This window comes from Apostichopus japonicus, chromosome 22 (genome assembly GCF_037975245.1).
Source record: "Apostichopus japonicus isolate 1M-3 chromosome 22, ASM3797524v1, whole genome shotgun sequence".
In the NCBI taxonomy this organism is placed as follows: Eukaryota; Metazoa; Echinodermata; class Holothuroidea; order Aspidochirotida; family Stichopodidae; genus Apostichopus; species Apostichopus japonicus.
In genome coordinates, this window is record NC_092582.1 from 7,723,959 (window position 1) to 7,746,863 (window position 22,905).

Sequence of the window (22,905 nt, forward strand, 5' to 3'; positions counted from 1 at the left end):
TTCACTATTCACATTTTGTATACAGCATGTATTGTCCACAATCTTTTAACTTTTTGCATATTTGGAGTGTGAAAGAGTGGGACATTGCCAACCAGTTCTCATTTTGCCAGATATCCTGCTTTGATACAAAATTAATTAACCACAACTCTGCAACATGACAGAGGATGACAAAATAAAGACAACCTCTCACAGAAATTGTCAACATCTACTGTACTAACATCATAATTTTCCGGACAGTGGGTATGCTGGTCACCTTGTGACAATATTTTAAACAATATTGCAACTGTTAAGAAATAATGAAGTTTTTACTATCAAATTCATGAACAGGAAAATTGCACCATTTAATGACATTTTAGGAGCTCTACAAGATTTCAAATCAAAATTGATATTTGAGATCTGTCCAATTATGAAAATTTTAATTTTATTCCCTATCTTCGATATGGGTGACAACGTCCCAGGGTGATTTTCTTCCAACTACTAGTATAAAATAATGCTTAAGTGAGTCATTTAGTATGTGAGATGTGATGTGGATGTACAGTAAGTGAGATGAGGGAAAATATATAAATCGGCTACCATCAGTCAACCAGAGGTGTCGATATTAATGGTATTTTTGTGAAGGTGAACACCTCAACAATCAACTCTGGATTCTTGTTCTACATAAATGAAATAATCTTGTTTGCTTTGGGGCAGATGACTTCACCTTGCATGATGGGAGATAAAGCGTATCAGAGATTTTAGGGCTTAGTTCCATTGCCACTAATCAACATACAAATAGATTAAATTTAAAGAAATGTAAACCATAGGGCAACTAAAAAATGTGTGGAAGGAATTTCTTCCTACTTCGTAACCTTGAATGGATATAACATCTTCTTCCCCAAATTCACACATAACCCTTTATGCTCTCCTGTTCACAAATTCGAAAAATGAAGTAATCTTAATGCGGGAACAACTGTAAAATTTGGTCTTAACTTGTCATTTTCTTGTTACAAAGTGAGAATTTGCAAAAAGCAGTGATCATGTGATACAAATTGATTTGTGACATTATGATAATGACTGGCATCTTGCAGTGATACAGTATGAGTGATACAGTATGAGCCTAGTTTATTGTATTGCACTGCACTTTGACCGTGTTTACTTTGACCCATCGATGCTATACTCCACTGAACTGGGAACCCTGAATATGCATGTGAAAAGAGACAAAGGGTTGGATGGGCATGTTATGTTGGTTTATGACCAGGATTCAAGGTTATGTGTGCTACCTTTCACACTCTGTGCATGTTTGTTGTCTAGGTTCCTTCAAATACGGGATCCAAAATTGAAAAAAGACAAGGATAATCTCTTTTTTGCAGTATATACCTGTTAGATAAAGGGTATCTAAAAATACACCAATTTTTTGCTGTACCAGGGCCCATCCAGGCAGCAGCCAATAATGGTCATGTGGCCCACATATGATTCATTTATATGGAAAGAGAGCAGGATGATTCTCTAAGTGAATTACAAATTGGTAAATGTTTCATATACATACACAGGTACACACACCAGGCGCAGATCCAGGGGATGCCCAACCAGGCTGATTGAGTCCCCTAATTCTGTGTGTGCATAATTGTAAATTATTGTACATTGGATTTTTTTGGTGGGTGGGGTAGAAGGGCTCCTCTTTTACAATTTTCTGTGAGATAAACCCCAGAAATCCCCCTCCCCCCTTCAATGTAGACAAGCTGTCAGTGCTCTCATGTGATGTCCTAAAATGATCCCCCTCTTTCATAAACCCTGGATCCACCACTGCAGCACATTATTACTATATGTTGCCAGCATTTTTTGCCAGGAATTTAAAGGGTGTGAAGACTCGCGCACAAGAAAACGTCTAATGCCGGTTAGCTGACCTAGTATCGAATGAGGTATAACAGAAGTGTTAGACACCACCATCGATCACAGAAAATACACACACACAGCTTGCTACCATTGGTAATTAGACACAAGTGTACAGTCAGTGCATACAGCTGCGGTCAATAACCAAAGCACAGTGTACATGCAATACAGCGATGGACATCTCAGGTCCAGCTAAAGATAATAACGTATCAGAAAGTACTGTACTGTCTGCATTTTGCAGCGACACGAACAAAACGTCACTTGCAAGCAACGGAAAGTTAACTTTCTCAGATGGCTGCACGCAGTTTGGGGCGAGTCTCGATCAATGCCTTTAAAAAGAATTAAAGCAATAATCAGGCATTAAGCCCTGAGAATTACCCTTCTTATATGCATACAGTATGTGACTGACTTTTACTGCAAAGAGACTGCATAACACATGCACTCAAGGTATTGAATTATATATGGTTGTAATCTGCACTTCAAATTGTCTGTTTACATGTAACTCACCCCCCTCCCACCCACATCCTCTACCCGACCCTATATCAGAATAGAAAATGAATGTGAACCAGTGCATATATACATGTACAGTGTGTTCTATATGTGTGTACATGTTTAGTACAGGTTAAACTAATTTAAATATATTAAAATATAACAGGTTAAACTGCTTAAACATTCAGTTTATACACCCCCCTCCCACCCACATCCTCTAACCGACCCTATATCAGAATAGAAAATGAATGTGAACCAGTGCATATACATGTACAGTGTGTTCTATATGTGTGTACAGGTACATGTTAAGTACAGGTTAAACTAATTTAAATATATATATTTAAATATAACAGGTTAAACTGCTTAAACATTCAGTTTATACTATAAGTCTTTTAATTTAGTGAATTATAGCAGAAGCAGACACTACATTGCAAGTAATATATTAATATGACATTGAAATATGCACAGTATTGAATTGAATGACCAGTACATACATGTACAGTATGTACTGTACATGATTGCATGCAAACAGTAGGACTATGCATTTATTGTGCTTGGTGTAAAATAACACTGTACTGAACATGTATACATAGTACACACTGTACATGTATAGTGTGTACTATATGTATAGTGTGTACTATATGTACTACATATGTACACTGGTTCAACTTCATTTTAAGTTATAAAAGACTTTTAACTTAGTGAATTATAGCAAAAGCAGACACTACATTGCCAGTATATAATATATTAATATGACATTGAAATATGCACAGTATTGAATTGAATCACCATTACATGTATGTTTTTTTTTGTCTTTTTTTGTCATTACGTATATATAATATGATAATTCTTTAAATAGTATCATGTTATCTTAAATGTAACATAGTTTATTTGTGTGTACAATTCATTTATTTTTCTTTTCTTATATTGTTAGGGGGGGGGGGGGGGGCGGCGGGTCTGCCTCTAAAGAGCCTCGGCTTTCTCAGACCTCCTCCACTTGTCACATACATTTTGTTCTATTATTGTGTAATACCTTTTGAATGTGGAAACAAATAAATGAAATGAAATGTACAGTGTGTACTGCACATGATTGTGGACAGTGGGACTGTGTTTTTATTTAGTGCTTGGTGTAAAATAACACTGTACTGAACACACATATAAAGTACACACTGTGCATGTATGCACTGGTACACATTCATTTTCTATTCTGATATAGGGTTGGGTAGAAGATGTGAGTGGAAGGGGGGGGGGGGATGGGTTATGCATGCATACAGACAATTTGAAGCAGAAGATTACCATACCAAATAATTCAGTATACCTTGAATGCATGTGCTATGCAGTCTCTTTGCAGTAAAAGTCAGTAATATACTGTATACAAATCTGCATAATGCACTAGGGGAGGGTGTTTGGGGAGGGGGGTGTTGGGGGGAGGGAGTCAAAGACAGAACACTTTTAATAAATACATTTCAATAGATTCTAATGATGTTTAACATGGTCTCCTTGAATGAAGATACAATGTTACTAGTGCTATCTCCCCTTGTATGCATGTTTCTGTAGGGCTGATGTTACTCTCATATATGCCACTTTAAGCTGCTCATCAGAGCATTAATAACTATATAATATAAAAGATGTTTTAGCCCATTCTTTGCATCATAACTATACATATCTTACTAGTTTTATATTAAAAACCAAAAATAAACCTTTTAATTGTGACCGAATTTGACCTTGAAATACCCAAAATATTGGTAAAATGTGATATTTGAGGTTTGCATAAGTTCACGCCCATCTTTGGAGAAATATCGAAGACGCTTCCTCTTCACACCAAACTGCTATTGTCTGTTACACCAAAAATTTCTAATTAACTTGCAAGAGCCAGCTCGAACAGGAACTTTCTGACCATGCATCGCAACAGAGTTTTTCCAGCTTCCTCTACGTGATAAACTTACATTTACTCTATACAGTAAACTGTACTTTGTTACTTTGCATTTTACTTTCTACAGTACACAGCAGTATTGAATAAATAGGAAAGCTCATGAGAAAAGATTACCTCTAGAGGCAGCCTAGGATTTTAAAGTACATTACTTGGCAGTAGGTAGACGCTACGACATATGACTTTAAAGCAGCATTTTGCGTCCTTTTCTATGATTTTTTTCAACTTCACTGACTCCACTATGCCATAACGACATACATAATTAGCTTATCTACTTAAATCTTACTTCAAATGGTGGCATAAAAGTCGAAAAATTTGCAACAATTTGGCTACAGGTCATAACTAAACCTGCATCTCTGATTGGTTGAATTCAAACTAGTGGGTTTGGGGAACTGGATGCGATTAATTTTGTATGTGGAATGCTCGCCAACTAACGTTGTTGGCAGGGAAAAACTTGGCTAATATCTTAGTTTGCTGTTTTGTGATTTGATGTATGTAAAAAACTTGATGGACATGTTAAAAGAGTAGAAAACGGCGACCAAACGCAAAATGCTCATGAATAAATATACTATTTACTGATTGGTGGAATTCAAAGTAGTGGATTTGGAGATTGAAAACTTTGTTGAGGACACTTCTACTCGTTATCGCCATAAATCGTTAATTACTCGCTAATTAATGCTCTTGGCAGGGTGAAACTTGGATGGTATCTTAGTTTGCTGTTTTATGATTGATACATGTAAAAAAATTGATGCACATGTTAAAAAGGTGGAAAAAAGCGACCCAACGCAAAATACTGCTTTAAGGGGAAATGCAAATACCCCTTGAGGAGAAATACAGTGTGGTAAAATTTCCTGTAGGAAACTGTTTACTGGTTATGTGCAGTGTAAAATGGGGATGAGGGACGATGGGAATAAACCATTGTCACTCTGTCACTCTCAGGTACAGTATAGGTGCTGTATATTACTGGAACATCAGCAAAGTTACTGCCTAATTGGGTATAAAGCGCCAAGATATATTATAAGCGCAGTATATTCACTTCAACTATAGGTCTGGAACTTATTTGTGTTCAGTTGCAAAGCTGTTCAATAAAGACATTGCATGAAATGATCAGACTGACCACTTAGACCACAATAAGGCAATGTATATCGGCCACCCTCAGGAAAATTATTTTTGGGCTTATTTCCAGGTATCATCACTGATTTTATTACTAGGACAGTTTTAAGAATATAAGTTAAAGTACAGATGATATGAAAATCAGGACGATTGAAGGAGATTTGACCTATCTTAGAAAAATGAAGTAGAAATGGTGAGATTTTGCCCGGATAGCCATTTCAAAGGAGCGGGACCACTGCTCTAAACTTTCACCCCTTGCAGCTCAAAATCTTGACATTAAAGGTATGGGATTAACAAGTGCCATGATAGGCCAAGTCATCAGCTATGAGGAAATGGGTAGGAATGCCATAAAGGGCATATCTTCTATGCTCTAGGGGCCCTCTAAGGAAGACAAGTTTAGTGTGTTAGTCAATGGAGAAGAATAAAATTTTGTGGTACGCTTATGAGAAATGTGATTTCTCTCAGTTTAGCCCCAAAAAAGCAAATTATAGGCTAACATGGTCAGGCTACTGTAGCCGTTGATATTTCAGGTGAAATGTTTCATGATTTCATGCTTGAGTGATTTTGAGGGGGGAAATTCTTATTTAGCTAAAAAAATGGATTTTCAGGGTTGAGATCATATATATAACTCACTTTTGGCTGAGCTTTTGTCTCACATAGCAACTTGCATTTTGTAATGTTTGACATTATTTTAAAGAATGGTGAAGATGATGCTACTCCAAGTCTCCAACATATTTCAGTAGGCTTAAATTCAAGATTGCATTACCATAGTTGAAGGACTATGGAAAGGAAGTTTCATGAAATTTACTTACCAATGGTAATTCAAAAGTAACACAGTTGAACAACTATAGATGATGTTTGGGCAGTACAAATTAGCAAATTATACTTGGAATTTCATTGTTCCAGAGTTGATACAGTTCAGATTCAGCCCTGCCGTGTCAGTGTTGTTGTTGAAGAGCATGATTTCTGCCATAATTTACACCTGAAGGTAAGTAATGTTATAACAACGAACTAGAACGAAAGTAAGCCCGGGATAACACAGATCTCTGCTGTTTACTAGCAATTGGGATGCTATAGTCCCAGGTATAGCCAGCATAGTGCTCCTACCATGTGTCATTGTCAGTCTGGGTATCATTTTGACTTCTCTGTATTAAAATACATTGTGTTGGGCTATACTTATGTGTAACTTACAGTAGTTGTCAAAAATGTATGGCAGAATCATCAATATAGGTCTATATAATTGGCTGGTTTACAGTATTCATAGAACAAATTCTGACTTGTGAGTCCTTAATTGAGACACAAGTATATAAAAAATCTGCAAGGTACAGTACAACTACCTCAATTTGCATGGTTCAGATGCATAAATATATACTGGCTTCTCCCAAATTGTGCCCTGACATGGGCATGGCCTGGCTTAATCCAGCTGTTAGTGTTAGTTGGTGATGTACTTTGCTTCTTCTCGGTAAACACCAACCCCCTTTTACTTATTTGCAGACCATGGGAAAGGTGTAGAATTGAACAAATATGCATTAAATGTAAATGTAACAGGAAAATGTGGTATAGCAGTCCTTGACTAGTCAATTGTGAGGCTAGTTTTAACCTTATTTAACACAAGGCAGTGTTTAGAGGGCGCCCTCTATAATGAAATCTCAATCAATAAACACCTAAAAACACCTACTTTACAATCTCAATTGCTTTCTGCCAGTTGTAAACTTTTATCCTGCAGTTCAGTTATCTCCTTGAAGAATTTATACTCTTTAAATCCCAAATAAGATCAAATTTATATTTAGTGTTTCTTTTGCTCTATGCCAGGTCTGGGACCCCCCTCTCCCAGCCCGATTATCATCTCCTTAGAAAGGACTCGCAAAACCTGGAGACAGGTTTGTGCATAATAAAGGACTTTTGAAGTACAAAATAATCAACAGAAGGAATTTTTCCAGAGAATGTAAGAAACAGATGGATTGAAAGCACAGCAACGAGGCTAGAGAAGAAATCCATTTCAAGCTCAAATTTGACCCAACTGAGCTCTTAAAAAGTTGATATTGGGGATCAAACAGAAAAATAATTACAGATATTTTAATGCTTTGTAGTTTAGTTTACCTCAGGAGAAGAAGAAAAATTTCACGAGGCTTAAGGTAGCATACTACAATTAGGTAATGTACATCCGCCAAAAAAATGCCTAAAATGAGCCACCGAACTTGTTGTTTTTGGCTAATTTCCAGCTATCATTTTCGATTTTGTAAGTTAGGATGTTTATGAGTACTTACAAGTTAAAGTACAGATGATATGAAAATCAGGACGATTGAAGGAGATTTGACCTAGTTTAGAAAAATGAAGGAGAAATGTACTCTCTACCCACTACTTTTTCAAGTTATTAGTATTTTGACTTACTGTGTTGTGTGTTAGGGTGGCAGCTGTGCGAATATACTTCTTGAAATGTTTAAAAAGGTGTATAAATTGTGATAAGGATTCACCAGCTGTTCAGGCTGAATTTTACTAAGTGTTTAATACTGTGTCTCCAACTCAAACTTCATTGGCTTAAATGAAGATCACCCCTTGTACACAGTCATCTCTCTGAGCAAGTTATTGCCATAGTGGAAGTATGCAATTAAAACTTCATACAACGTACCTTTTTTCACACACACATTTTAATAGCTCAGTTACATTCAGGATTATTGGTTCTCTTGTTCATTTGTAATCTGCTATAGGTCAACTTCTTTTGCTGGTTTACTTTTGAGATCAAACATATTCTATTGTTTGATTTTTAGTACTTATGCTTTATCTTCTCCTAATGTTACCATCCTTTAGTGTAATTGCCAGCTAAAATTGCCCATATTCGCTGGTTATTACATTTCTCTCATTCTGGACCATATGGATTTATCTCATCCTCTCTTGGGATACTAAGCTTGCACTCAACTTTTACAGCTAGAACTCCAGGTTTCAACACTTCCAGGAAACATACCTTCATTGCGGCTCTGATGACCTTGGATGACTTTGACCTAGTTTCTAATATTTTAATAAAATCTGATAGATTAGTGGATGGGATGGGCTTTTTACAGTACTTACTTGGTTTGGTAGAGTCCATTGTAATTGCTTGATCACATAGTCATACAGGGCTCCTCCTTTCTTCCAATTGATTATCAATGCAAACAGGTCTACATAGCTTTGCTTCTCCTTTGCTATGATAACTTTCATCTTGGTCTTTTGACAATTTTGGCATTTTCCACTTCCATGGTTCACCAACAGTTCCAAAGATGGCCCACCACTTGACTATTCAGTTGCATCCATGCTATTAAAAAAAGATTTGCAAAGCCAGAAAGTCAATTGATTTGGTGATTTCTTGCCAATATGATAAGCAACTGTGGATACTATATTCATCTACATTTAGTATTGCTGATCAGAATGTGTAATTTAGTAAAATGGGCTTGCAGCAATGATTGATGTACATTCAAATACAAAGAAAGCTGGAGTTCAAACAAATTCCCACTTCTTCAGTGATGAGAGTGAGACTTATAAAGGTTCTCACCTATAACTAACCTCTAATTGACTTCAAGTGACCCTTGACTCTATGGAAAACAATGGGATCATCTATTCAGCATACTATAGATTCCCCTAAGTTACATTCATACCTTCAGGTATTGTACTATAGAGGTTTTCCAACCATGATCTGTTGACCTAAACTGACATCATTACTAGCATTAAACACGACTGCGATTATCTTCTTACTAATTGCTACCAAACAGTTTGAAGCTAACTTTTCACTCATGGAATGTCATGTTTACAGACTTTGACCTAAGTTGACCCAATTTAACTTTGACCTTGATGTAAAATAAAAGAGACCATCAAACATGATATATCTTTGAAAACTAACTTCAAAACAATTTAGTTACAACTATTAAATAATACAAGTGATATGACTAAACTTCCAAATTAAATTAACATTACTGTAATTGTGAACAAACTACAATGTACTCACAGTCTTACATGTAATACCTGTGCAACACGATTCAGTCTCCCAATTAACTGTAAAAAAACAAGAATAATCACTGCACTGCACTACACATGTTGTACACACACATCAAACATAAATTTACTAACTGCAGATTATCCCAGGGCTACTTTAATCTATCCTTTTAACAATTTGCTTAAAATACAGACTACTCACTACCAATAAACATGGCTGACTGTTACATAACTATGGAAAATGTGGCGCAAAACGAAATCAATTTTACAATTCATGCTGTTTTGGCATCTTTAATGACGCGAACCCATGAACCCATTCCCATTAGTTATTTTCCAAATCACACATAAATTTTGCCATTTATATGAAGGGATATTGAATTAATACAAACTCACCTTTCATAATTCTTCATTTCTCGACTGTACTCCTCATCGGGCCTTGCACTACCCTCAATTAAACGATGGCTAAGCCCTGTACGTACTGCAGTATAATACCTCCTGCTTTATGGCTGTGGCGAACGTTGACACAAGTGTAGCCATTGCCTATGAGACTGTGTACACAGGTTCTACGGTATGACAACAACCCCTATTGCGGGATGTCGGAGTAACTGCATTCCGCGATTATGGCAATGTTTTAAAACTGCTGGTAATTTGGTGGTATTTGTGTTGGATACTGTACCATATCTTCAAACTACACCAGGTAAAGTTACATAGGAATTAACAAATAACTTGATGCATGGCAAAGTCCAGGATGGTTAGATATTAAACGGCTGTTCCTGCTGCTTGAAGTAGTGGAACTGAGCTGCCTCCACCAAGCATATATGCTACTGGGTGCATGTCAGTTAGATGACAACAATTGAAAGTGGAAGCTTGATGTGACATCAGTTCTAATTTGCATATATATGGGGGTCTAAAGTTCAACACAAATACACTACACTTCCTACTGCCATCAGTCTTGCTTATAAATGCAACACTGATATAATCATGACCCTCTGACTCACCCCTGATCCAGGGATTCACAACACAGTCACGCTGATAACTGACATCTTAGGTAAAGCATGGAGCTATAAAGCTCCATGGGTAAAGTGAGGCATATGGGATTCAAATGATCCACATTTAACTCTCCATGTTTAGGGTACAATCATTCCATTGATAGGTGCATAACTTGGGCCTACAGGCAAATGAAACGTACACCCGTCTGTAATTAATTGTTTGTTCTGCTTATATAGCTGTGAAGCATATTCTAGTTTGTTATTGTTATTATGATATCACCCATGGCTCGCGCATTGTTGGATTGCGCTGTGGTGCGGCGGGATTAAAATCACTCGCTATTAGAAGTGTATGTTCTGTACATTTTGAGTTGATCAGTACTTTGAGTAAATTAGATGTTATCAGTGAAAGCTAAGGCCCGGCTTTCCGTTCCCGAACTACCTACAATAAGCCTTACATAGTCACTAAATCAATTCAGAATTCTTGGCATAGTATGGGAAAATTTGAGTTTATCAGTACCTTGAGTAAATTAGCGCGTACAAAATGATAGTAGAGCACATAGGAGACAAATGGTTCGAACGTAGACAAATATATATCTTTTCAAAATCCCTTCATATATCTAATTTTGCATCCCTCAAGAAATGTAAAGATGCATCAAAACATGGAAGTAATTCGTTATTTGATGAAGACAACCAAAGAAAACATTACCCTTTCAATTATGCAATTATTGCACTGTACCATGCTATTCAAGTAAAGGTATGTGATTGAATCAACACATCTGTTCATTGCAATGTGTTTGTCATATATGGTAATACAGTTCCATTAATGCTGGCCTATTTCACACTTTTTTGGCAGAATTCGGATTTGCAAAAGTTTGATGAATATTCTGCAAGGTCAACCTTTCTTGATTTATCCCGCACTTTTCACTGAAAATGATTCTAATTAGGTGATTGACCCACGGAACCAGCACGCTACATTGTCACACAACAGATCAAAAGAGAAACCATATCCTTCGAACGTAATCCTATCCCTAACCCTATGCTCAAGAAATGGGCGATCACAACACACTGGGCCTATACCTATTAGATAACGTTAGACCCAGCTGGTTCTGCGAAAAAAATATGCACTAAGAGACTATTGTTGCTAATATGATACAACATCCTTTTTGTCATTATTTTTTGCGCGTGCAACATAATATAAACATGACCCACACGTACATTGACTCATTCCTGTTAAAATGGCTCACCCCACGGTCACACTGATGTCTGACATTTTTATTTCCAAAGACCGATGGCATATGAAAACTTTGTCCTGAGTTCAGGGGAAAATAATTCGATCGACAAATGCATTACAGAAGTCACATTAAGTCCACATGGTTTGTCTGACCAATATCCAGTAAGAACTGAGAACATCGGCGATTGTGTCACAGAGCGATTAAAGAAATCAAACGTAACATCTGTGGTTTTGATTTTTAGTTTGTTTTAGTAAATAATCTTCGAGTAATCGTTTAAATTTAAACTTACGGGCCCATTGTCACTATCGCCAAATTCAATTACCAGCGATCCATCAACAACGAACATTTCGTCGTCGCTACAACACTAAGACCAGAGTTGTTGTATACAGCTGTATGATATAAATAATGTATGATGTACGGTACCTTTCCTCCAATCCTGTACACGAAAAGTAAAAGTGCATATTGCGCATGTGCACAAAGATTCAAGTGCATACTGCGCATGTGCACAAGATACATGTTTTGACTGTTGAAAATAGGTCAGCCGAAAATGGTATATGGGGGTTTTCTGTTTCAGGGCAGGTAAAATCAATCGATCCGACTATTGGAGATGTTTAGCATGTTATTATGTACTGCATGTCAAGAGATAATGAAAATATATATATAAAAATCAAGAAATATCACCAAAAAACCGCGTTTCCCCCTACCGTTCATTTTTTTTCATAGCTGATATTTTTCTTGTTTTATAACAAAGCAAAAAAGTACCTGTTAGGGACTTTGAAAATCTTTCAAATTTCATGAATATGCAGTTCATCGACTCCTCTTCACAACCTGATACTTTTTTAGAGTGTCGGATCACGTTATATTGGTAAAACTGACGTTCAAAACGTTAGGGGGAAATGTTTTTTTCCCCTTAACGGCACTTTCTCCCTACCGTACATTTTTTGGCCACATATTTCTCCTTATTCCGCAATTAGGTTTATATATATATATATATATATATATATATATATATATATATATATATATATATATGTATATATATATATCAATTGGAATGACAAGAACAGTTATGGGGGCATCCTCCTATATAGAGTCTGCATCAATCAACACGAGTGTTCTCCCTCAGGAAAAGTGCTAAAAAGCATCAGTAGGACCTCCTTTGTGATATGTTATGTAACAAAATCTGCGCTTCCATGGGCAGCGTGCGAAATTTTGTTTACTACCGAGTTCAGGGGTTTTGTATACAAGTGACGAAAAACTTCAGGCTCTCACGTATCGTAAAATCTTCATGGTCAGGATACGGAAACTTGAAAGTGCCTTGAATGACCAACTTGTCAGCTATCCAGTGATTGGTAAGGTTTAGCTATAGTGCGAAATTCTAGAATGACTTAGAAGACCACAGTATACTTTGACGATTTAGTGTGTAAGTAAATTGGGGCAATTTTACAATTTTTTTAAATTGGGGCAAGTATACATATGCTATCGAATATAGGTTTCTCCCAACGACACGTCCTTTCCGGCTACACTCGGGAGGCACTATAGTACTATCACGTCAAAATCCTTTTTTTAGATACTACGGTAAGATAATCCTCGTTATTCAACCGTCGGTTATTACCCGCCAATTTTGTTGCGATCATTCAATCATAACAACAACCATAACAACTTTGACAACTATTTTGGGCATTGAAGGAGGCTACTATTTCAATGAAAGTACATTGGTATCCGTATCCGTCATGCGTGGGTTGAATAACCGAAACTGTCAGTGACCATGCACATTGTAGGCCTATATCCACCTATATATATGCCTGAACACTTTCGTTTCTTAGCAATCGTCCCTATTCGTGTTTCCCCCTTTGCCCCTTTGCCTGGATAAACAAACTTACCGGTTTCTCAGAATCCGATGGCAAACGAACTATCGGTTTTCTGATTGGTAACTTTATTCTCTAGAAATTTCTTTTCATGTTCAGACTTCACGATATATACTGCATGCATGATGCCTCGTTTTGTTTTGGTGTGACACACCATCACCGGTAAGACAAACGTATTCAACATTGCTACACGACAACTTCTCTATAGATACTGTTCCGCAAATTTCTTAACTTGAATAAAAAGGAACTGATGTGCCATAATGATGTCATTCACTCTGTTGTTGCCAGACATGCATCTTCGCCCTCATCTTCTTTACATTACACTGTATATCTGTTTGTATCTCTACCAGTGGCGTAACCAGGATATTTTTCAGTGGGGACGCTGGGGGGGTGACCATTTCCTGGGAGGGCGTCTTGTTACTATCTAAGCGGAGCGCCACCAAGGGTTGGCGCGCAGCGTACCGACATTTTTAGCTAAAAAGGCCTCGTAGATCGTCGGAAATGACACTTCCCAGGCCTTGTAAGCAGGGGCGTCAATCCGATTTGTAACGTGGGGGGGGGGGGGACGTAATCGATTTGAGTATTCCGGCCGCAAGTACTATCTAAGCGGAGCGCCACCATAGGTTGGCGCGCGGCGTATCAAGAAAATTTCAGATTTCAATACCTGCCAGATCGCTGGAGATGGCACTTGCCAGGCTGGATAGCAGCCATCAAGTTGCGTGATTTCGGGAGAAAATTACAAAAGTTCATGAGGCCTTAATTCTTGGTGGATTATTTCTGTTATTAGTGATTCAAATTTACATGAACATAGAACCCAGTGCAAGTTGACAAATGATGCGGCGAACTGGAAACCCCACCCCCATTTTGCCATTTTGTTTTAGGATAGAATACCCCTCATTTGTTCGAAACCATGACAACTAACAATCTGTGAATTAATTTACTTCGAAATGGGCACATTATATTGCACCAAGTCGGTCAAGGAATGACCCCAGGGCTTCAGATATAGGCCTATATAGGAACGATGTTCCAAAATGTCCCCGGACATACTATAGGCGAAGGAAGCTATCCGCCGCGACTGCATGTGAGTTCCTCGACTTTCTGTCCTGGGAGTCATACCACAAAATGGTTCATTTCCTCATACGCCATTATTAATAATTTAAATAAGTAACTTATTAGGCATAGTCCAGATCCGAGTTCGTATAGTGAGCTTAGCGCAAATTTGGCTAAAAGTCGTCATACACCAGCATGTTAAACCACCAATGACCAATGACCACCAATGACCAATGGGACTGTGTCAGTTTAAATGTTTTGCTAGGTCTACGAGAATACATTTCTATGAAATTTGAAACAAGGATGGCAAGACAAACCATTTTAATTATATTTGCAGGACCTCACACATGCGTATGGATTGTCAGACTTAGAATAGGTCCCATGTGAGTGGTGGCTAAAGTGATGAAGGCATTAACATAATGCTAGGTGGATCTGTATCTGATAATCGGGTGAGTTCTGGTCGAAGCATATACTACGTAACCACCGTGTACCCAGTGTTCTCACCGTGGGGTAAACTCCGGTATCACTCAACAACTAGGTAACATGGGATCCGCTGCCACGGAATAAGCTCCGTATTTCATTTCCCAAATATTAGGGAACGGGCACCGTCTTTGAAACACCATCTACAACTAAACAACAAATATGGCTCTAGCTATGAAATGCCATGACTGCTTGAACTAGTTGTAGGCTTCCGGTCGCACCGTTATCCGCACACAGCTTGTGGTTTCAATCTCAAGTTTCGCTCGTCGCGACAAACAGACAAAGTTGCAGTTCATACCCGATGTGAAAAATCTCGGCCACTTTTCATAGAATTCAACTTCTAGTATTCGATGATATGAATCCTGAGATGTGTAAGCCCTAACCAAATAGAGCCACGACACTAAAATGTGTGCGGGGGCGAATTTTTTTTCCCCAAACAGGTTCTCAATTGTGTATAAATAGTCGCTCATGATTGGTCGGAAAAGTTACGTCATAACAAAAAAAAACCTCACTTCGAGGTTATCAAAATGTCTGCATCCATTCGTTGCAACGAAGATATACCCGTTCAAAATTACCCGCAGCTTTTCGTTAATATATGTAGATGTGTTTGGAATTGGTTTAGACATAATGAGCACACTAGTATTGTATGATCTACTTTGATCGAAGATTTCTGTGAAGGCATTTATCGATAACATCGCACAGTGAAAGTTTCGTACAGGGGTACATAACACATTCGATATAGGCCTATGTGTATTATAACTGTGTACACAGTGCAGTGACGGAAATACATCATACTGCGCTTCTCGGCCTTTTGGCTAAGATCATGTGTAGTATCTGTTCTTTTCAGGGAATGGTGATACACACCTGACGATGATCACACAGTCACAGTCCCGATGCAAGGGGACTGGGGTTAGAAGCGGATCAGCCGTTCAGTAGTTTGGTTTTCGTGCCCAGGTTCTTTCCTGGGCGACTTTTTCTTAAAAAGTATCATATTGTAGCATGGTGGGCTCATAATTGACGCACTTAAGGATTTGATCAACGATTTCTATCAAGGAAAAATCAAAATCACTCAACTGTATGTGTTTTTCATATGTGTGGTTCCTCAGAAATGTAATGATCTCAATATATTTATTGTTCTGTGCATATGCAACGTACAATTGAGCAGAACTTGACCACAAAATGTCTGCCGTGTCAAGTTCTTTCATACCCCTAAATTGACACATTCGTCGATAAGCTAACTGTAGTGAAGGCTTTAGTATACATCCATTGACTTTAGATGCTGTTTGCTATACTTTGAGCCTCTAAGCTTAGACAGATCAGGTCCCAGAGAGTAGTGTTGTCCATGATATTGAGGAAATGTTGGTTATCTTTAGGGTGCAAGATTTCCAAATGCCCAAAAACTGAACGTACAAAACCGGGGGGAAGGGTGTTAAAAGCTTAAAAATTCCACAATTTGGTCATCAAATAGCTGAAATGGATTCAAACTCATGAAATATGTAATTCTGCTTGACTGCAAAAGTTTAGGTGGCCTGCTCTATCGTTGCTAGTAATAATTGAAGGTGCGTCAATTACGGGGGTGCGTCAATTATGAAGCCTTGACTATACACTAAACTGTTTTGCGTATATTCATTCAAGGCTGAACTCGCGTCGTGAAGTTGATTTTGGTGTAGGCCTACCCATTCCACGAAACGAATTCCGATTTCAATAGAACGGCTGACGAATCTTGGATGGCGTAAACACGAAACCGATAGAATGTAGCGTACCGGTATGTATCATAAGTAAGGTCAACATGTTGTCCAAGCATTAAAAGGACAAGTTAGGGCGTTTGCAGGGAAACGGCGTAACAAGACTTTATTAAGTGTCAGTGTGTAACTCAGTGTATGTCTTCGAACTATCAAGCGTTTGATGCTGACGTCACGAGCAATCTGATTGGCTGAAAACTCCGTAATTGAGAACCTGTTTGGGAAAAAAATTCGCGTGCGGGGGTGGGGGGCATTTGATAGTGTGTCCCCACCCATCGAAATGTGGGGGGACGTGTCCCCCTGACCCCCCAGGATTGACGCCCATGCTTGTAAGCTGCTCTAAAGTTTTCTCACCATCCTTTATTTTGAGATCCCATGTCTTGATAAGGTCATCAAATAGTTTAGTGAAATAGAAAGAAAAAAAACAGTCTGGTAAGTTACTTTGAAATATCATGACATATCTTTTGTGAGTTTGACACCGGCATTGACATTTTTCGACAAATCTGCAAATTGCGCGTGGAAAATAAGGAAAGATTGACTGGGCTTCCAGCCAAGTAACATACTGAATGACCGAACTATATGTCAAACTGACATCAAAGATAGACTCAATGATAGACTGATTCTCAGCGATAGTATTGTCTCCTTTCTTGAAAATTTGTATTTTTAGCGGTTTTAAGAGCATCAGGGTACGTCCCAGAAGTGAAAACCCGGCCTATGCGCTATGTCACGTCCAGTTTTTCAGCAACTATAGCCTACTGCCGGTCCGCGGTCGAAGGGTCGATCATGAGTGGTCATTATGGAGATTCGAGACCATTCAGACCAATGATATATTTTCGCACATGTAATTTTTTTCGACACCCAAAATCCCAGTGGGAGGGCGACTGGGAGCAACAAGCTTTCATGGGGGGCTGTCGCCCCCCCCCCCCATGCCCTTCTTGGCTACGCCACTGATCTCTACATATGCTTTGTGTAGGCCCACTATAGGTTATTGAGACAGTTTATACTGACAATTCGATATTAGGGGTATTTTCTGTTTCATTTCGACTATGATGTCCTGCTTCCGCTTATCGGCTACCAGGGCTGGACTACTCGAGTTCCGACTCGTTTACACTCTAGCCTGGACTCGGACTGGATTCGGACTGGACTCGGACTGGATTCGGAATGGACTCGGACTGGATTCGGACTGGACTTGGGCTGAACTCGGCTGGTCTCGAAATGGACGCGGACTGGACTCTGAGCCGAATTCGATATTTCTCAGTGGTTCACATGGTTAAACAAGTGTTGTTAATATTAATATCAACCAGTGATCATTATCAACCATTTAAAAAACAAAAAACATGTATGAATGATATGAATTATCTGTATTGTGTAATTTAGTGTATTAAACCTTGTGTCCGGTGTTCAGACAGCATATCGCAACTATAGTGTATGTTGTAAATTTATCGCAATCTACAGGACACCATATTCCAGCCCATCCATGGAGGTGATCTGAAAACAACTGGCTGTTACCTTTCAGAATGACTGTTGCTATTCAGAATGATAACTTTAGGCACAAACGCGTTGTAATAAAACCAATATACATTTCATTCATTTGTGATACTCGTGATTTCTACAATGGATGAAACCTTTTCATTCTATAAACCCAACCCACATTTACAGTTATATTACATTCTACACACCCCCGACCCACATATAGATTTTATCAGTTGAAAATAGTCATGGATTTAAAGCGTTTCTCGTTAATTGGTTGCCGGTATGTGTTTAACAGCTTTAAATTTGTTAGTGTTCTTAACAGTTTTCTTTCTTTCTCAGATTATACAAACTATAGCCTCATATCACCAGTAGCTCGTTTCTCTGTTTCTACCTAACAGCTTGACAATTCGTGCAGTTAACAGCTTGAACACGCATTATCAAGTTCGGCCCACAACCCAGCAGCAATAACTGATGGACCGATTTAACATTATAACCTGTTATACTAGTGAATGTTGTGAGGGTGCATGGCAGTAATATTCGTCTTGAAGTTTGCACACGAGTGATCATTATTTGATGACAGAATAGTGCCCCATTGTGAACGAAATACACGCAATGTCCTATACGGTAAGTGTAGTAGTTATAGAGCGCTCACACGATTCTTTGAACCTAACGCACGACCAGGCGTTTTGTATCAGATCATGGATGTGTAGTTTATCTGTTCACCGTTAAATGGTCATGTATGGGCCTTAGGATACTGTATATGTATGCACTAAACATTGACTAAGAGGGACGGGTATTATATCCGCTTGCTGGCGAGGAAACCGATACCGCGATGGATCAAATAGATCCAATTCGCCGGAGATAAGAAGCCGATTTCCTCTTGATCGCAAGAGGCGCTAGTTTCGTCGGAGACGCCAAATATACCGTATGTTTCAATGCCCCAGCAGCGTGGCCGGTTTTATCATTAAACCGATAGCAACTAATGCCACAGTCTACTCTTTCACAACACCACCATGTTTATGTGATAAAACAGTCAACAATCAGGGGTGTAGCCAGGATTTTCAAAGTTGTAGGCACGACTATCTGAGCGGAGCGCGACCATCGGTTGGCGCGGAGCGTACAAGAAAATTTGTGGTTTTACAAACCCTCCAGAGGGCCGGAAACGGCCCTTCCCGAGTGTTCATTCTGGTTCCCTGGCCTCTTGGTAACTTGAGACACCTCATTCAATATCACTTTAAACCCAAAAAACAAACGAGTTAAAATAGTACGTAATTAAATACTGCATAATGTATTTAAAATTAGCAAGGTACATGTACAGAGTAAGCCAGTAACAACAGGCAACAAAGTGTTGCAGCTCTATAAAGTCTGTTAATCAACGATAGGCTTATTTGACTGTGGAAAGTTTCTCAACTGAAATATTATCTGCTAAACGGGTCTTAACTAGATTTTAAAAAACTGCCAAGATCGGATCCTAGTCTTTTTCGGCGGGTAGACTTTTGATTGAAACGGCACGCGATAGAAATGACAGCCTAGATGACAGAAGAATATAGGTCACCTAAATTAGCCAGATTCTTGCTACGTTCATTTCAATAGTTTTTCCTGTCTAGACTCGTCCAGCAAGCTTATGGATTTGAATTATGGGTGTTTTAAAAAAAAAAGAAAGATAACTTGGCCAAAAAAGTGTAGGCCCGGGCCTACAGTGCTACATACTGGCTATACGCCCCTGACAATATGAAGGAGCTGGGACTGCGGTATACCGATAAAATGAAAATGATTTGGTTAGTTTCGTACCTATATAGGCAATAGTCTTTGCTGACATTGTATAGGCTATGTTCGAGCCTTAGCAAGCTACTGACTTAATTAACAGTTTGGCAGGTATATAGACCTACGTTATGTTTGTAAATAAGTCGATATGTGTAAACTCTCGTAGCGACTTGCCATACAATATTTGTTTATGAAAATGAAAACAAATAAAACAAAATGAGTACTCACGACTTTGACTGTAAGACTTCTTATCAATGGAAGTAAACCTCAGATTTATAAACCTATCAAGGATCATGCCAGAGAAAGGATAAAACTCACAAATATTGCATCTTACTTTCTCTCTATCTAAGATCTATAGTACTATTGTCGTGAAGACCTCCCTTCTAGTTGTGTATATAGCTGAGCACGCTTTCCCGCAGTTCTACAATTGACAGATAACCGCATGGACATAGTGAGTCAAATCAAACCGTAGCCTACTTGTGCAAGAACAGCTTCATGCTATAGTAAATCGTTAAAGGACAGCGCCTTTGAACAATGGGAAATAGTGAAGGATCTACTTCCGGTTGTTCCCTTAAAGCTGGATACATTTCCGGTATTTGACTGTTCGTTAACCCTTGTAACGTTTCAAATAAATATGGTATTCCAACAAAGCTGCCCCAAAACAGTGATATTATGTCGGGCATTGACATAAACGGTTTAATATCTAACACATAGAGATTACCCAGCGCAAACGCATATAGATCGGACTTTTTGCTGTGAACAAAAAAAGGAAATATAAAAATATTGCTTACGTACGAAGATATCTACTTCCATCTTTCCTGAGCTGGTTACGTTGGGATAGATCTGTCATGATATATACCACCGCCTGATGCCTCTTGGAAGAAATCTTATTTTGCAAAGAACAAAAAATAAAAGATATTCTTATATATCTGCTTTTTACCGTTATCTTCATTTCAAGCAAATTTAGGGAAGCCTCCGAAAATTATAATCCATAACAACAATATTTATGAAAATTAATTTCCACTGCCCACACACTTGGTTAATGTACCGAAGATCGCATATTACAAAGTATCGTAGTGTTAATTTGAAGTCGTCACCGCTGGAACATTAATTATGGGCAATGATTGAATCGGATGATTTATCTAAGTGACATCTTTAGAATAGTACTATATATCTCCTGAGTTTATCATATTTTGAAATTTGTCAGAGAAATTCTCCACGTTGTCGTCATTATATTACGTCGAATAAATGTATGAAAATCGCATATTTCACAAAACGACAGGTTGGGTTCAATTTTGCTCGTCCCCCCCCCCCCCCGGAAATCATATATAGCCTTTGGGAGGGTTAAATAGATGTCAGGATACCCCCCCCCCCTATCAGTCGCGGTCGCAACTTAATGAAACCTTGGGTTGTACCATATTTACCCTATTTAATAGTTTTTCGATCTCATATTCCTGTATATATCTGTAATTGGATATGTATTTACCTTTTTTTTTGTATTTAATGTTTTATGTCATTGTATTTTCTAGATTGTTTGTAAAGCGCACAGATGAATCGCGCGTAGTGCGCTATATAAGATTTTATTTACATTACATTTTAGACTTCCTAAAAGGCATATGTGAGAAAGTACATCGAAAATAGGATTTTTCTTAGCTGTTCGGGGAAGTTCATCACAAATATATCTATAATACAAACATTATCGATGATGATAGGTTTTGCACCTCTTTCATAGAAAGACGTTAGGCGTAAAATGAATTGTTCTGTGGTGTGTGAATACGTGTGTAAACTGCCCGAGCTGGACAGCGCACAGCTCTTGCAGAATTTGGATAAATTTTTAAAAAATTAGAATTTGGTAACTAAAGAAAACTATACAAATGGAGTGAGGTATATTGTAGACAAGACGAACACTTTTTCTTACGTTTTTTCTTCTCTTGAGAAGGAATGCGAGCAAAGAGACTAATGGGTTAGGGGGGGGGGGGTTGGGGTTGGAAGGCTGTCTATGCCCTGACCGGAAATCATTTTAATGAGAGAGAATCATTCACACCCTACCCGTTGACTGACTGTAACAAGCACTCTAGCCACCGGGTTCCTATAGGCAACCCGTCACGCACCCAACCACCAAATTTATGTACAATTATATCAATTCTGGAAGTTTTGCCAATTTCGTAAAATTGTTTATTGGTAAAGTTGTTCTTTGATCTGTTCAAAGTATCTCTTTCGAGATCCGGCTTTAGGAATCACAAATGATTTCGGGTTGGTTAGCATCATGTTTGATCTATAGAGTAAGGCAAAATATGTCACCAAAAACAGAACTAGTATTGTTCGATACAGGTGACAAACGCCTACAGTGAAATTACGACCTTCCTTACCAGTTGCGAACCTCTGGACATACAATCAGCGTCCATAGCCTAGTGGTTATGGTGTCCGCATTTAAAGCGGGAGGCCCGGGTTCGAATCCAGGTGGAAGCTGGAAGTTTTTTCACTGTTCTGGATTTTCCAACTTATTACGTTCAATTATATATACCGCGTATAGCCTATTACAACCTTTATAAACACACAAACACACAAACAAACAACTTAAATTGTTAATATATATATATATATATATATATATATATATATATATATATATATATATATATATATATATATATATATATATATATATATATAAGCAGTTCACCCTGTATACACTGTTAAGGGGACGGTTAATCGACGTGGTTCAAAACAATTTAAGTTGTTTGTTTGTTTGTGTTTAAAAAGGTTGTAATATACGCGGTGGATTAACAAATTCGAGTATAATCATAATAAGCCATTATGAAGTGAAACGTGAGATGAAATGAATATTGAAATCTCTCAATTTACGAAAAAGATAGATAATTTTAAAACAAAAATCAAACTTAATGCATCTATACAATCGAGTACAGGCATACATCAATGATT

At 38.1% G+C, this 22,905-nt stretch overlaps 2 protein-coding genes and 1 pseudogene across 3 annotated transcripts in view; 1 reads left to right on the forward strand and 2 right to left on the reverse strand.

Annotated features, from left to right (window-relative positions):
* Positions 1-20,842, reverse strand: part of LOC139963979 (uncharacterized) — a 71,644-nt gene extending 50,802 nt beyond the window's left edge. The window contains exon 1 of one of the 2 annotated variants that reach the window (XM_071965254.1): positions 20,758-20,842. In XM_071965254.1, the coding sequence (XP_071821355.1) occupies positions 20,758-20,812 (55 nt within the window). In that variant the 5' untranslated portion in view covers positions 20,813-20,842. Of the gene's footprint in view, positions 1-20,190; positions 20,570-20,757 lie in introns of those variants that run through there. The other variant, XM_071965253.1, reaches the window with a different exon arrangement.
* Positions 1-22,905, reverse strand: part of LOC139963609 (disabled homolog 2-interacting protein-like) — a 509,980-nt gene that overhangs the window by 360,630 nt on the left and 126,445 nt on the right. The gene's annotated exons all lie outside the window — the stretch shown is intronic.
* LOC139964397 (U2 spliceosomal RNA) lies at positions 15,779-15,874 on the forward strand (annotated as a pseudogene).